Raw genomic sequence first — 15,509 nt, 5'->3', positions numbered from 1 at the left:
GTGTCAGTATTAAGAGGCTGAACACAAATGCACACCACACTTTTCAGATTTTGTTAATTTGTTGCATAAAATCCAAGTAAAGTTTCTAAAAGTTTGTGGTTGTGACGTGTCTGTGATGCTCTCTGTTCAGATCTGTTTCTCTGTGAATAAACCATTACAAATTATTTAAAATCAGTTTTAGTCTCTTTTCTGTGAGATTAAATGAAAACAACATCAACATAAATACCAACTGTATGTGTTTTATAAGGCAGTTAAAAACATTTCTACAATGGTTGCACATAATTACGCCCCAGTCTAAACAAAAACAGATTCTGTCTGGAACCTCCAGATGATGCCACCAGGGGGCGCATTGCTCCACCACCATGCCGCTGCTCTGCTTACAGGCTGACCTCCGTCACTCAGGCAGGTAGTAGAAACACACCGACACACAGATGTTGCTGGGGAAGCAGATGTCGATGCAGAAGTAGACCAGCCGCTGTTTGCCTGGGCCTGGGGCAATTAGAGACACCATGGGGGTTAGAAACAGAGCAGGCTGCTGATAAACGCTTACGGTACATGGACCAACGTTTTCCACACTCAGCTGAAAATCAGATTAAAACTCGTTTGGTTTTTATAGGGCACCGTTTGAAAAGTTACAGTAGATTAACAGAAATAATTTGGGTGAATTAGCCTGAAAGAAGAGAAAACAGTTTGTCACGTTTTATTTTCATTTATAAATACCACAGATTCAAACTAAAAATTTAGATACAAACTAGATTGTTAGCTAATAAATAGTCAGTCAACTTTATTTGTAGCATTAGGTGGATTTGGTTACCGGGAGATGAGTCAGATTTCTATTTAGTTTGTAAGCTAAATATTTACCGGGCAAACTGGCTTTCTAACTAAATACTTAGCTTCAGGCTAACTAGATATTTCGCAAGTTACCTTGCTATGTAACTATTTAGTTAGCCATAAGCTAAATATTGAGCTTGCCAACTAAACACAACATATTTACTTAGCAAGCTAGTTTGCCAAGTAGATATTTAGTTTGGATCATAATCTTATCCAGGCCCGGGAGCATTAGGGGGCATTGGGAGGCATTGGGAGGAATTACCCGCCCACAGAGTCGCTGTGCCTCTGGACTGGAAGCTGTTTGTTGTTTTGACCTTAAACTGGCCAACTGTCTGTTATTCCTATATCGATTTGATACAGTACACTTCCCATATCTGTGCCTTCTGTCACTTTTTCTCAGCAGTTAAATCTGTTTAATCCGTTATTAACACGTCTTAGCCTGTTTTTCCGAGCCGCCTTTAAACGCAACATGAGCGCTAAGACGCTAGCTGGGTTTACACCTGCTGCTGCTGCGCAGAGCCGCGCAGGTTAGTGTTTGAATCATGGTAGCAACACGCAAAGAACTTTGCACAGTTTTTCTCAAACTAACCGACTGAGTTGAGTAATGATGTTGGATGCAGCTAATGTTAGCTAAAAGATGACTAGCTAATGTTAGCTAAAGATGATTAGCTAATGTTAGCTAAAAGATGACTAGCTAATGTTAGCTAAAAGATGATTAGCTAATGTTAGCTAAAAGATGACTAGCTAATGTTAGCTAAAAGATGATTAGCTAATGTTAGCTAAAATATGACTAGCAAATGTTAGCTAAAAGATGACTAGCTAATGTTAGCTAAAAGATGACTAGCTAACACCAATACAGCACCTTAAGCCTGTTAACAAACATATAGACTACTGGTGTTGTCTGTGTTCAGAAGTGGGCAGGACTTCTTACATTCACTCGAGTAACTTTTTTGTAAAAAATGTATTTATAAGAGTAGTTTTACTATACTGTGCCTCTATCTTTTACTTGAGTAATATTATTATTGCTACGTAGATTCATGTTGCCCCCCAAAATAAGCCAATGCCCGCCCTGTTAAACTCGTCTGGAGCGAGGCTGATCTTATCTCTGAACTAAATATTGAAACTGACATTTATAAATAAATAAAATGGTGAAAATATGACTCTGAAAAACAAAACATTTCTATTCCTTCAGGCTAAATGTTAGTTTTTGGCAGTAAGTTTAGAAACGGCAGCAGCATGTTGGTCTCTTCTGACTGAGCGTTCAGGGACACAACGACCTTTCAGTCAGTTGAAAGGTCAGAGTTCGTCTCATGTTTCTGCTGGTTTGAGTCCTTCCTTCTCCCAGGCTGTATGACGCAGACAGATGCAGTTTGATCGGTTATTGATTGGGATTAAAACTGATTCCGTTTTATTTTCATGTATTAGCACCAGTTAGCAGCCTGAGAGTCATTGCTGTGTGTATGAGTGGAGAGTTGAGTGGAAGGAAAACCTTTGTCTCATCAGTGGCATGTTTCTGCTCTCACCGTCGGTCCTGCGGGTCCGGTGGACGGTTCTGTCCCGACACAGCGTCCGGAGCGGCTCGTCCAGCGAGGCCACGCCCACCTGACCGCCCGCCATCACGCCCAGGAACTGCGTCCGCCTCTGTGTCTCGTTCCCAGACAGCTGGACGTCTCCCTGCAAGGACAGGGTCGCCGTTCAGACGTCCACACCAACAAAGGCTTACAGAACCAGAACCAGAACCAGCAGGAATCATGTTGAGCTTAAAGAGCTGCTGATGACTGACGACAAACCAGATGGACGCAGCGGTCTTCCGATAGTAAACTCATGACAATGAGTCCAATCCTCCATGACAGATTAAATTACTCTCTGCTGCTGTCCATGCAGGAACAAACCCGGCTCCGTTCAGCCTCAGATTATTGTTAGAAATCAGATAATCCAGCAGAAATCATACCTGGCGTGGAACCGGACTCCGCCTCTAATCTGACCAGCAGGAACAGTCGGCCCTTTGAGAGGCTTCGCACAGAGCGACCATTGTGCCCCGGTCGGGTCGCTGCTGAAAGCGGATCCGCCCGGATCGGATCGCCGATTCAGCCTGGAGGCCACGGAGGGAGAGCTGCAGTTGCCTGAGCCCGACAGAACCGAACCGAACTGCTGCTGAGCCCAACAGAACCAAACTGAACCGAACCGCTGCTGAGCCCGACAGAACCGAACCGAACTACTGCTGAGGCTGACAGAACCGAACCAAACCGAACTGCTGCTGAGCCCGACAGAACCAAACTGAACCGAACCGCTGCTGAGCCCAACAGAACCGAACCGAACCGCTGCTGAGCCCATTCACCTGGTTCTGCGGTCCGCTGAGCAGGGAGCCCACGTGGTCGTAGTCGGAGCGCTCCATGGTCTGCAGGAAGCAGCGCTGCTGGTCTGCAGGTCGGTAGCAGATCAGGCCCTGCAGCAACAGACTCATCATCATCTTCTTCATCATCATCTTCATCTCCAAATGACTGAATATTCCTGATTAATCCTGATTAATCGGTTATTGAAACAATAGACTGATTTCTGCTCAGGTCCGTCTTCTGGATCTCTTTGCGGTTTTACCCGTTAAGAAAAGGAAATAAAATAAAAAATGGTTCAACTAATTCAGTAATTGATTGATCATTAACTGGAGTATAAAATTTCTCAAATAAAAACCTTTTCAGTCTGTAAATCTGTTCTACCAGAACTTTTATAGTTCAGTTTCAGCTTCACATTCTGGAAATAAATCTATTAAACACCTTTTACATCCAATTATTAATGGATAATCTCCAGATCAGTCCTTCACTGTATTGATGTTCAACTTTTCTCATGTTGATGTTTGAAGGATTTCTGTCTCAGATTCATCGTTTGCTGCAAATGATCAAGAGTTTATAAAAGAATGCTGCTGTTGACCTTTAGGCAGTAAGACGTTAAAATGTTTCTTTGTTTCTATTACAGAATGAAAGGTTAAAGAGACAAATCTGCCAATTTTGTTGCCTGATTAATCATTAAGATAATCGATTAATCATCAGAAACATCGATTAATCGTCAGAATAACTAGCATTACAGTTCCAGCTGTTTGTTGCCGTCCTGGTTTGCAGGGTAAACGGTGTAAATCACGTACATGTTTGACGTCAAACAGAACCGTGGACGTCTGGTTTCCTGCCGCGGTGACGGAAAGTGTCACCAGGTGGTTCTGCGGGTCCAAAACGGCCGTCTGGTTGAGCAGAATCCCCGTCTGGTCCGGCGCCGTCAGCCGCACGGTCTGCAGGGACTGAAGTGACGGAAACAGATCCGTTTAGACGGCGGCTCAAAGGAAAAACGCAGCGCGATCCGGACGTGAACGTGGTACCGTAGAGCCCGGCCCGGTCAGCGCAAGATAGCCGGTCAGTCCTATCGCCATGGCGACCAGGAGCAGCAGCGCCGACAGGCAGATCCAGAACCCCTTGGCTGGGAAGTGGGCCGAGTCAGAACCTTCACCCTGAGAACACGGCATGAACATCAGTAGGTCTACAGCGTTTAAAGACATCAGCAGTGAAAAGTATTCACACCAATCTGAAAAGTGTGGAGAGCTACCAGGACGGCTTTAACCAGAGAAGCTCTGGAGGAGCTGCAGAGATCCACAGCTCAGGTCTGAGTGTCAACAGGAAGAGCTACAAGAGTAAAGCCGGCTGTCCCGCCTTCGGCCACTAGAGGCAGAGAAGAGGCCAAAATGGAACTGAGGATGTGGTGGTGGCAGCATCATGCTGTGGGAAGATGGCTGGAGCTGAATCAAGAAAACTTGAGACTGGAGGTTCGGCTTCCAGCAGGACGATGGTTTAGATCAGAGCTAGTTCGTGGCCTAGTCAAAGTCCATACCTGAATCCAACTGAGGATCTGTGGAGAGACTCGAAGGCTGATGTTGAAAGCTGGTGGAAACGAACGGCGGTCTCACCTGGGATTAATGTGGGAATGAATAGAAATGCACGCCACACTTTTCAGATTGGTATCTGAATCCGTGACATTTTGCTTGAAGTTTTAGTTGTTGAACATGAAAACTTTTCTATCTTTTTGTAACAAATCCCGGATCATCAACTGGATATACTCATGTTTGATCTGCTCTGGTCCATTTGTAAATTCAGTTTGATATTTTTTTCCGGGTTATTGTGAATTTCTGGGTAGGGGGTTATCCGGACCTCCGACCCGCCGCCGGACCTCCGTCCTTACCGCGCCCCGGCCTCCTCCTGAACGCGTCCAGCACTTCACCATCCTGGTTCCTCTGGTGGCTCCTCACGCAGCTACCCGCATCAGTCTGCAGTCATGACCCGCTCCGACTGAGGCTGGCTCACCTGGGCACGCGCTTTTTACCCCCACCCCGCCCAGCAGGTAGCACACCTCAGCACAAAACCCCTAAACTCCTGATCCTCCTCCAGGTTCGGGCCGCGCCGCCCGGCCCGGACAATGGACAAAGCGGCGAGGCGCGGCGCGGCGCGGACAGCAGCCGTCAGAGGCCCGGAGGCGATAGGAGAGCCGGAGCCGCTGACAGAACCAGGGTCACTTTCAGCTGAAACACTCAGGTGAGGCTGGCGCTGGGAAAATACTGGCTTTATTGGGGATCTTAAACATACAATATTATTATTTAGATACAAACTGGTCAGAAACGTGCGACGGCGTGGTACGGCCATAGATGGAAAAAAATAGATTTCCGCCAAAAAACTAAAACTTGGAAGGTAATCTCACAAATTTTCTAGAAAAACTTGGAAATTTTTGCATTTCAAAAGTCAAAATGTTTCAATTTTTGATTTTTCTAGACAATTTCTGAGATTAATCTAAAATTTTTTCCAGAAATTATTTGACTTAAAATCAGTAAATAAGTTTTTCTGGAAAATTTCTTAGATTCTTGTAGTAAACTTTTGAGTTTTCAAACTCACAAAAATGTTAAGTTCTTTTCTAGAAAACCTTTGAGATAATCAAAATTTGTGTTTTTTAGCAGAAAATTACTTTTAATTCGATCCATAATACCAGTAATAAGCCCCTCACACATCTTCCAACTGCATTGGTTGCACAACTTGTCATTGCACCATGAACTGAACCCAACAGGAACTTAACAGATTCTGGAGCAGACATGTCCAAACTGGTCACCAAGAAACAAAAAGAAACAAAATGCTGACTTTTTAATCCACTGAACAATAAACCAGTGGATTAAATTAGTAAAATGTTTTTTAAGGGATGTGTAAATAATCGTTGATCCAAACAGGTTTACCTCTAAAAGAAAAGGTCTAATTTGAGAATTTACTGAGCATAAAAACATTTTTGTCAATTCTGAGCAATAAAACCTAGATTTATCACTTTAATTGAAAAGTAAAACCAAGTTTAATAACGTGATCAGAAGCAGCTCTGGATGGATATGATCCTCACAACGTCTTGGGGATCAATACTTGGTGCTGCATCCAACATTTTCTATTGTAAGATTTTAACTTGGCTGTAATAATTTTGCCCCGATTTAAAATAAAAACAAAATCCTCCATCTGCATCGACCACCTTTTATCTCTAATTGGAGTCGTGGGCCGCAAAAACAATCAGTCCAGGGCCGTAAATGGCCCCCGGGCCGCGCTTTGGACACCCCTGTTTCAGAACCAACAGCTGCAGGCTGAACATGGCGATGCTCAACAGGAAATGACATCACAAACAGGATGGAGACAAAGTGCTTCCTTACAGCTGCATGAACTGAAACAGAAACAATACTGCAGACGGCGGCTCTCCATCATAGGAATAGCCTAGTCAAAACATTAAGTACAGCCTGGATTTATTCTTCCTGCAGCTGTGACTCCATTTAAAGCTGCAGTAAGTTTTACATGTTAGTTAACACTGTCACCAGTTTAATACGAGGCAGATAATCAGTGGACAGACGGATCTCCAGATGCTCTGAGGAAATGAACCAAAAACAACCAATCAGAGGCAAGAGGCGGGGCTTAGCGCTGTCAATCATCCTCATGTACTGTTGCTAAATGTGCCAACAGCGGAGAAACAACATACCGATACAGGAAAACCGTTTATCCACTGTCATCTGTCGCTATGCTAACTAGCCTTAGCTATGCTAGCATAGCAGCGAGCAAAAGCCATGATTGACTGCGCTAAGCCCCGCCTCCTGCCTGCTTGGTTGTTTCTAGTTAGCATTTGGAGAAAGCAGAGGAGCTCTGTTTTTTCACAGATTATCTGTCTCACCATAGAATCATTTCAATAAATATACATTTTTATAAACGTTTCATCTGCAGCTTTAAGCCAAGTGATAAAATATTCCCTTCAAAGCGACGGGTCGTCTTCTCCCTGCAGCACCGGCAGCAGGTCGGCGATGCTCTCCACGTAATAGTCGGGCACCATGGCACGGCGCTCGTCGTCGCCGCTGTCGCGGTGGGCGGCGGCCTCGGCGGCGGTGCTGACCCCGGTCAGGGTCAGCAGCGTCTTCAGGCCGCAGGCGGAGCCCAGCAGGATGTCGGTGTCCAGCCGGTCGCCGACCATCAGGCAGCGCTCTGGCCGCAGGCCGAACCGCCGCGCCACGCACTCAAACATGAAGCGGCTGGGTTTGCCCACCGTCTGGGCCTGGCGCTGGGCGGCCGTTTCCACGGCCTGCAGCAGACAGCCCGTACCTGGAGAGGAGGAGGAAATGATGTCACTTCCTGTTTATACAAACACACATCATCTTTGAGAACCAGATAAAACTGAAGATCATTAGTCATCTGGTTCTTCAGGGTCACGGTCTGACCCAGAAGCTTCAGGTCCGGCTGCAGCACGGGGGTTCAAAGTGCGGCCCATGGGGCCATTCGTGGCCCTCTGAAGGATTTTAGGCGGCCCTGCAACCTCGATTCTAGAAATCATCAAAACTTCTAGGGCAGTGGGGTCCAAAGTGGGTCCCTGATTCCCGGCATCCTGCATGTTTCAGTCTCTCCCTGGTTTAACTCACCTGGATCCAATGATGGATCATTAGAGACTAAGAAGAACTTGGACCTGCTGAGAAGGTTCTTACTAAAACCAGGGAGGGAATAAAACGTGCAGGATGCAACCGGCCCTCCAGGACTTTGGACACCCCTGTTCTAGGGCAGCATTTTCATCTTTATTTATTTATTTTACAGATAAACAAGAGTTGCAAAAAATATGCTCCCATTTACTAAATTTCTGGCATTCATCTTAATTTTGGAGTAACTAGAATCACAATTATTGACCTGCTTTTACTCAAAAGAAAATAATGTAGCCAAAATAATAAAAAAATAAATATAAAGCAACCTGGAAAATGTAAAAACTGGTCTTGTACTGCAAAAACATTTTTTATGTTTAAAATGATTTACTGACTTTTGCTGATTTCTGTAATTTTTTTAGTTTATAATTGAGCAGATATATATATATATATATATATATATATATATATATATATATATATATATATATATATATATATTAAAAAGCACAAAACGTTTGTTTGAAAAATGTAATAAAAATATATGATTCTTGGACTAGAGGGTCTCAAAAAGTGAACAAACTAGAGAAAATCAGCCTGATTGTCTCAAACCTGGCCACTGTACGCCGCCCCCTACTGGACGGCCAGTGGAAGCGCAGGGGTCCTCGTTAGATGGCCAACATCAACTAGGACTGATTTAATATTTTAAAGTATTGACGTTATATGTGGAGAACTGATATTAATATGTTCATTAAAGTATCAAGCAGCACTGAACTGATTTTACCTGGAATTTTGTTACAAAAGTTTTTTTGGCAAATATTAGGTCAGTTATGTGAGTTAGTTGGTTTTTATTGTTTAAGGCTGGAGAACATGATGCAGCTAGTAACTAGTTACTTTGACAAGAGTAACTTTTTAAGGTACTTTAGCAGTCGTTTTACTCCACTGAATTATGGGATGTTCTATTTATTAATAATTATTACCCACTGGTTTCATAACTTTAATGATAAAAAACAACAACTTATGATTAAATTTGTGATGTTGTGCTTATTTATTTTTTTAAGTCTACCAGAATTTGAACATTGTTATATTTTTGTCATGATTTTAAATATGAACTCAGATGTTATGATGGTTAGTAACTCGGGTCGCTTTTCTTCTACTCGAGTAAAACGTCGTTCCAGCAGAACTACTGGAACTCTGGAGAAGCTGCTGGTTTTATTCTTTTCTTTACCTAATGGAGCCGTCCGTCTCTCTCAGGACTCCTGGTTCTGAACAAATTCATTACTGCTCAATACAACCATCTATGGGATCACCATAGAAAACAACTGTGGACGCAATATTTAGGTGGCTATAGTTGCCTTGTTCTAATAATATTGTGCAGCATATTTAATATGAATCAGATTAACTCAGATTAGAACCATTTAATGGAAATCTTTACTTCAGCATAACTCCAGTCACTTTATATTATTGTTTATGTGTTTCAAATAAGTGGAAAGGCTAAATGCAGGATGAGCATCGCAGCAAACCTTCTGGATCATCTTCATGTCTAAATATTGACTCATCCTAACTGGGATCATCATCATGGTCCAGTCACTCATGTGGATTTTAAAAAATTATATTTTAAATACTACATAAAAATTATTATACGAGTAAAAAAAATTACAAAAGTAAAACTTAAGGCTATTTAATTATATGAATAACATTCTAAAACACAAGTTCTTTTTTATTTCTATTAAATATTTTTTTACAAATATTACAAAATAAGTTATGGCAAAGTTCTATTACATAAATGAAAAAATACTTAAAACTTTAGGAAGTTATTTTTTTATTTTACGTATATAAATCAAAAAGTTGAGTTATATTTCATTGTACAAATAAAACATAAATTAAAACATATTCAGTCCTTTATTATTATACATCTAAAATAATAAAAGTTATGATGAAATTCTTATATAAATTTAGGTATAAATAAAACCCTTCAGCTATCTTTCGTTACATATAATAATAATAATAATAATAATAATAATAATAATAATAATAATAATAATAATATTTAGTGTAACCCTCTTCCAGGACCAGCAGCCCGGGGATCAGGTCTTCCTACCTGGAACCGCCTTGCCCCCCTCCAGAGGCAGCCTGGTGTCCCTGTTGGTTCCGACAAACAGGCAGTCCTTCTGGGTCAGGTACTGCATGGCTCGGTTCAGCTTCATGTAGCTGAAGTGTTCGTCGAACCCGACCACCACCGCCTGGACCTCCGGGTCCAGAGGCACGCTGGCCCAGTCCAGCTGCTTCCCGGACACCGGGTCCGGCCCCACGCCGACCGCCTGGATGCCCACGGCCTCCAGCTCCTGCCGCATGGCGTCGCTCCCCACCAGGTAGACCTTGCCCCGCAGCCCGCACTCCGACCGCAGGTACGCGGCGCAGCAGAACGCGGTTCCGAACACCTCGTCCTCCGCGGCGTCAAAGCCCAGAGAGGACAGCTTGTCGGCGTACATCTTCCGGGTCTTGGTGCTGTTGTTGGTGACGAAGAAGACCTTCTTGCCGCGCTGCTTGAGCAGGCTGATGACCCGGGCGGCCCCGGGGATGGCCTGGTCCCCCCGCCAGATCACGCCGTCGCAGTCGAACAGCACGCTGTCCACGGAGTCCAGCAGCTGGCGGACCAGCGGCCCGCCCAGCCGCGCGCACCGGGACCCGGACATGAGGAGAGCTTCAGCCGCTCAGGCTCCAAGAACCATTACAGACCCAATCCACGCTCACACTGGCATTTATTCGCTGTGGAAATTCACCCGACAACTCACCTGACCTTCTGCCCCGCGATGCGGCAATCTGCCCATCACTTCCGCGCCGGCTTAAAGGGGAAGCGACGCAATTCTAAAAGTCCCGCCCACTTCCGGTAGAACAACCGTAATTTCCAGCCGGGTCTGTATACATTTATATATAAACATCTAAAATACTTAAGCTCTATTTCTATTATGTAAATTAGAAAATAAATTAAATGAAACTTTTTATTTTATTCAATACTAATGTTAATACTAATATTAATAATACCCAGTAGTTAATTAAGCATAAATTTAAAGTGATGACCTCATGATGCCACCATCACTAAAACATTTAATTTGCATAAAAAGCTGAACTTTGAACATTTTGCCCAAATGAATTTTTTCCATTTCTGACTGAAATACAATTTTTGCCTCATTTCATCGATGTGTTGCATATTCGATGCATATTAGTGTATTTAAAGACTTTACTTTGAATTTAAAAAGAAAAACTACACATATAAAAAAATGTGCAATCAGAAATCTCAAAGCCAACTTAGGTGTTGCGACCCCCATGTTGAAGACCTCTTTATTTGGTAGAAAATGACACTATAAAAATAAACAGAACTGAATTAAATCAGACCCATAAAAGCAACTTCCTGTGTATAAAGTTTGTTTTGGTTTCTGCCGGGTCATTAGTGAAGCCCAGGAGGGTAAAGCTGCATTTACAGCACCGGTCCGTCCTGGCTGGCTGAGTCTTCCTCAGTTGCCTTTCTTCTGGCCGGCGTTTGGAGGGAAGAAGATCTCCCGCAGGTTTCCCAGCAGCCCCCGGCTGTAGCAGTGCCGCTCTGAGCGGTCGGGGGCGGGGCCACAGAGGCCGTCCGCCTGCGGCGCCGGGCGGCAGCGGCGACACGCCAAACCTCGGCTTTTGAACCATTCGTTGGAAGTCTGGTTGACCAGAGCCAGGAAGCAGTGGAACATGGTGTAACCGGCGAGGAGGAAGAAGACGAAGACCACAAAGCCCAGCATGAAGACGATCCGTGGAAACGTCAGGAACAGATGCTGGGAGAAACATGGAGACGGATCATGGTCTTTGGCTCCATGAACCCAGTTTGGTTCTGATGCAAAGGATGTTGGTACCTGAACGATGAACAGCGGCCCGGCCGGCTGCTGCTGGCCGCTCTCGTCGACGTAGCTGGCTCTGAGCAGTCCTGAACGCAGCACGGCGTGAAGCAACATGTCCGCCGTCAGCAGGCCGATGGCCAGCGCCATGCCGCACATGCTCAGTAGGTACAGCAGGAAGTAGCGCGTGTTCCTGGCGCCGACGCAGTTGTTGACCCAGACGCAGTGGTGGTCGAAGCGCTGGACGCACCTGTTGCAGACTCCTGAGGTTCAGACGAGAAAAGCTGCTAAAAGCCTGCATGACCTTTGACCTTTAGGCTGACCCCTGGCAGCTGCAAACATCAATGTGTTTCATCAGCCAAAACAAAATAGCTAAACTCCCAAAGTAAGAAACTGATATAAAGTTTTAAATCATTTTTGCAGATACAAATCTTGAAAGTGTGGCATGCATTTTTACTTGGCTCCCTTTAATCAGAATAAAACCCAGTTCAGCAAGTCGACTCGAGAAGTTGCCTATTCAGTAACCAGAGTCCTGCCGGCTAACGGCAACCAGCCAACCATCCCCGAGATGAAACATGGTGATGGCAGCATCATGCTGTGGGAATGCTTTGAATGGAGCTAAATAAAATGAGAAACCCAGTTAGAGGCTGGGGGACAACCAGCCTGAACATGCAGACATATTATGGGATGCTTTAAAGGTTGCTCATGTGTTAGAATGGCCTAGTCAAAGTCCAGACATAAATACAATTGAGACCCAGTTGTACCTAGACCTCCACCCGTTCTGACTGAGCTTGAACTGTTTTACTATGACCAAGAGAGAAATGCATGCCACACTTTTCAGATTTTTATTTGGAAAACATTTTTGAAATCACGTTTCTTTTGGTTCACATCATAGTTACGAGCTGCTCTGTGCTCATCAGCCGGCTAAAGTCCCAACCAAACACTGAAACGTTTGTGGCTGGAACTTTGCAGAATGTTGTGAGCAGAGTGTGAACTCACTGCAGTGTTTGGAGCGTGCCGGTTTGATAAGTTGACACGTTTCACAGGAAACTCCAGGGTGGAACAGCCGCCTGTCGTACGGATAGATGGGAATCAGGCTGGAGGCCTTCGTCTTTGTGACTGTTCCTGGTGAGACGCAACCCGCACAAAATAATCTAAAAAACTACATTAATGTCACTTTTTCCTACTAATCAAGAAAAATAACCCAACACCGCCTCTGTTCTGGCTTTAGGGTAAAAACTGGGGGGAAAGAGGAAGTGAACCTGGGTCTGTCTTGATGCACAGATAGAAGAAGAAGGTCTTGATGGCCAGCAGGACGTAAGGAACCGACAGGCTGGTCAGGCTGCTGTCCATCTCCCTGCAGAAACCAAACACCTCCAAGCTGAACTCAGCGAAGACGGCGCCTTCCAGCAGGATGTGCAGGTAAATGAACAAGCTGCTCCTGCAAAGAAACACAGAAATAAGGGTAACCCTAACCCTAGGAGGAAATTACAACACAGTGATGTAGCAAGGCTAAGAAAAATCATCTAAAGTCAGAATACTATGAAAAAATTCCTATAAAAAATAAACTCATAATATTGAAAGAAAAAAGTCATACAAGAATTAAGTCAAAATGTTACAAGAATTAAGCTGTACAATAAAATATCACAAAAAAAGTAAATTATTTAGGAATTAACTCATATTACAAGAATAAGGCCATAATATTATGAAAATAAAGTCTTAATATTAACAGAATAAAGTCTCAAACGTCTGAGAAAAAAATTCATATGAACATAAATTCATAATATTAGAAAAGCTGTAATGATACAAAATGAATGTCTTGCAACATAAAGTTGTAACATTATGAGAATAAAGTGTTAATATTAACAGAATAAAGTATAATGAAATAATTTTATGGTAACTCTTACATGGAAAAAAAAACCTTAAAATGAGGAATGTTGAGCATGTTTATAATCTGATCCTTCATCTTTAACACAACAGCATCAGATTCCCATCAGCAGCAGGAAACAATCGTGAAATCGACTGGATCTATTTAGGAGAAGCGCGAACCAGACGAGCTGCTCACGCCAAATCTTCATAACTTTATTGAAGCTTTTGTCTTATTAGAAAACTTTTGTCTCGTAATTTTTCATTTTTTTCAGGTAACATTGAGCTTTGATTCTTCTAATGACTCTATTCGTGGAATTTTAAAAAATCTGTTAGTCTGTCCCTAATAGTCAACTTTTTGTCAACCCCTTAATTGGGGTCATAACGTTTAGTAAAAACAAAAAAGAAGCTTTTTAAACTGAAAAGATTTGAAACTGAAAAGTTCCAAACTACGTTCAATATTCAATGTTTTAATTAAAAACAAACCTCTGATGGAAGAGTCTGTGGAAGATCCAGTGTGAAAACCTCTGCAGCCACCGAGGAGTAAACGGTGCGACTACCTGGGAAGGAAATGCACCTGTATGAACCTCAACAGCGCCACTCAGCGGTGGGTTGAAGAAATGACAGAATTAAAAAAACTTACCTTTGTAACATAACTGATCAGAGTGTTAAACGGGCTGTGCTGCTGGCCGGAGTATTTACAAACGAGGAACATACAGGTTAGCACTACCACGACGTAGATCCCAAACAAGGTGAGGAAGTCCATGTTTCACCTGGCAGGGGCGTACAGGTGTGTTAAACCTGTCCTTCCTGCCTCGGGAACGCTTTGCTACTGTTAGCTCGGTCTATTCAGTTCTCATGTAAACAGAACATAAAAACTACAACATGAAGATCCGGTTCTCTAAAAGTCCCAGATAAATAACTTACGCTAGCATGCTAACCATAAACACAGCGGCCCCGCAGTTAGCATGCTAACCATAAACACAGCGGCCCCGCAGTTAGCATGCTAACCATAAACACAGCGGCCCCGCCGTTAGCATGCTAACCATAAACACAGCGGCCCCGCCGTTAGCATGCTAACCATAAACACAGCGGCCCCGCAGTTAGCATGCTAACCATAAACACAGCGGCCCCGCAGTTAGCATGCTAACCATAAACACAGCGGCTCACTCCCAAGAGCCAGATGTTGCTCTTCTCTCACCTCAACATAACTGGCCTGCTGACCACCAGGTTCACCTGTCTCTCCCACCTTTTGCATCCGTGAATGACGCTACTTCCGTAGCCTGACGCTAACATGTTCACGTGGTTCTTGATGCGCTTCGCCGGGTCAAAATGGATGTAACTCCGGTAAAGGTATCTCTATTTCAATATAGTTTTACTCGATTGGATTAAAGATGTTAAATTGCGGGATCAGACAGATAAAAAAATATTCAGAAATCCTGTTATTTTAAAGAGTAAATATAATAATAGAAAAATCAAATAAATAAAGATAATACCAAATTCAGGCAGAAGAAACACTTTCCCACTAATTATGAGCCTACCTGTAAAACTTACAGGGATGCACTTTTTGCATTAAAAAAGTTCTGTTTTTATAATAAAAATATAAAACAAAGTAGAAGAAGTTACACGGTATTCTCAGCCCAGTTATTCTTCTCTTCACAGATATTTTATGTCCCCAACCACAATTCAAGAATAAATTAGGACAAAAATACAACTTTTAATCTATTTACAAGAATGTTAGATGCAACACAAAGTGATATTTTTTTCCCAAGGTTTCCATCTGTTGTCATGGTAACTATGACCACATTTACTCATGTACATACATGTATATTAGGAGTTAGACCTTAGTTCATCAAAATCTGTTTTTAACTGCTTTATTAAAACTTGACTGAATACAGGAAGAGTTTTCAAACGAAGGTTGACCCAGCAGACAAATTTGAGTTTTCTTTAAGCTAAAATAATAAACAACTGGACGCCTCTCATTTAGCAAGGAC

At 43.2% G+C, this 15,509-nt stretch overlaps 3 protein-coding genes and 1 long non-coding RNA gene across 6 annotated transcripts; 1 reads left to right on the top strand and 3 right to left on the bottom strand.

Annotated features, from left to right (window-relative positions):
* Positions 1-58: 58 nt before the first annotated feature.
* On the top strand, positions 59-3,603 carry LOC116727089 (uncharacterized). The gene is made up of 2 exons (XR_004340752.1): positions 59-406; positions 2,398-3,603. It is a non-coding gene; the product is annotated as an uncharacterized LOC116727089 (long non-coding RNA).
* bricd5 (BRICHOS domain containing 5) lies at positions 367-5,316 on the bottom strand. 2 transcript variants are annotated; one of them, XM_032574217.1, is made up of 6 exons: positions 5,050-5,316; positions 4,196-4,324; positions 3,968-4,117; positions 3,170-3,277; positions 2,355-2,505; positions 367-489 (listed from the first exon to the last, which is right to left on the bottom strand). In XM_032574217.1, the coding sequence occupies exons 1-6, from the start codon at positions 5,089-5,091 to the stop codon at positions 395-397; spliced, it is 675 nt and encodes a 224-aa protein (XP_032430108.1). In that variant the 5' UTR covers positions 5,092-5,316; the 3' UTR covers positions 367-394. The 2 variants fall into 2 exon arrangements, with proteins under 2 accessions (XP_032430108.1, XP_032430107.1); XM_032574216.1 differs by having other exon boundaries at positions 4,196-5,316.
* A 95-nt stretch (positions 5,317-5,411) lies between these two features.
* pgp (phosphoglycolate phosphatase) lies at positions 5,412-10,708 on the bottom strand. Its single transcript, XM_032574215.1, has 2 exons — positions 9,876-10,708; positions 5,412-7,469 (listed from the first exon to the last, which is right to left on the bottom strand). Exons 1-2 carry the CDS (start codon positions 10,468-10,470, stop codon positions 7,126-7,128), a joined length of 939 nt encoding a protein of 312 aa, XP_032430106.1. The 5' UTR covers positions 10,471-10,708; the 3' UTR covers positions 5,412-7,125.
* Positions 10,709-11,058: 350 nt separating this feature from the next.
* zdhhc4 (zDHHC palmitoyltransferase 4) lies at positions 11,059-14,842 on the bottom strand. 2 transcript variants are annotated; one of them, XM_032574210.1, is made up of 7 exons: positions 14,717-14,842; positions 14,159-14,288; positions 14,002-14,075; positions 12,912-13,090; positions 12,649-12,774; positions 11,668-11,912; positions 11,059-11,589 (listed from the first exon to the last, which is right to left on the bottom strand). In XM_032574210.1, exons 2-7 carry the CDS (start codon positions 14,279-14,281, stop codon positions 11,290-11,292), a joined length of 1,047 nt encoding a protein of 348 aa, XP_032430101.1. In that variant the 5' UTR covers positions 14,282-14,288; positions 14,717-14,842; the 3' UTR covers positions 11,059-11,289. The 2 variants fall into 2 exon arrangements, with proteins under 2 accessions (XP_032430101.1, XP_032430102.1); XM_032574211.1 differs by lacking the exon at positions 14,159-14,288 and having other exon boundaries at positions 14,717-14,830.
* Between the last annotated feature and the right edge of the window lie 667 nt (positions 14,843-15,509).

This window comes from Xiphophorus hellerii, chromosome 10 (assembly GCF_003331165.1).
Source record: "Xiphophorus hellerii strain 12219 chromosome 10, Xiphophorus_hellerii-4.1, whole genome shotgun sequence".
NCBI classification, from domain to species: domain Eukaryota; kingdom Metazoa; phylum Chordata; class Actinopteri; order Cyprinodontiformes; family Poeciliidae; genus Xiphophorus; species Xiphophorus hellerii.
Note: the sequence above shows the minus strand (reverse complement) of the source record. Positions and strands in the feature narration are given on the sequence as shown.

Excerpts from the sequence above, each read along its gene's own strand:
- pgp (XM_032574215.1), bottom strand. The coding sequence starts at position 10,470 with ATGTCCGGGTCCCGGTGCGCGCGGCTGGGCGGGCCGCTGGTCCGCCAG. Across the intron at positions 7,470-9,875 it reads GGGGGGCAAGGCGGTTCCAG|GTACGGGCTGTCTGCTGCAG; the intron begins GTAGGAAGACCT and ends CCTCCTCTCCAG.
- zdhhc4 (XM_032574210.1), bottom strand. The coding sequence starts at position 14,281 with ATGGACTTCCTCACCTTGTTTGGGATCTACGTCGTGGTAGTGCTAACC. Across the intron at positions 11,913-12,648 it reads GGCACGCTCCAAACACTGCA|GAGTCTGCAACAGGTGCGTC; the intron begins GTGAGTTCACAC and ends TCTGAACCTCAG. Across the intron at positions 11,590-11,667 it reads GGCCGCTGTTCATCGTTCAG|CATCTGTTCCTGACGTTTCC; the intron begins GTACCAACATCC and ends TGTTTCTCCCAG.
- bricd5 (XM_032574216.1), bottom strand. The coding sequence starts at position 4,372 with ATGTCTTTAAACGCTGTAGACCTACTGATGTTCATGCCGTGTTCTCAG. Across the intron at positions 3,278-3,967 it reads TTCTGTTTGACGTCAAACAT|GGCCTGATCTGCTACCGACC; the intron begins GTACGTGATTTA and ends CTGTTGCTGCAG. Across the intron at positions 2,506-3,169 it reads TCAGCGGACCGCAGAACCAG|GGAGACGTCCAGCTGTCTGG; the intron begins GTGAATGGGCTC and ends CTGTCCTTGCAG.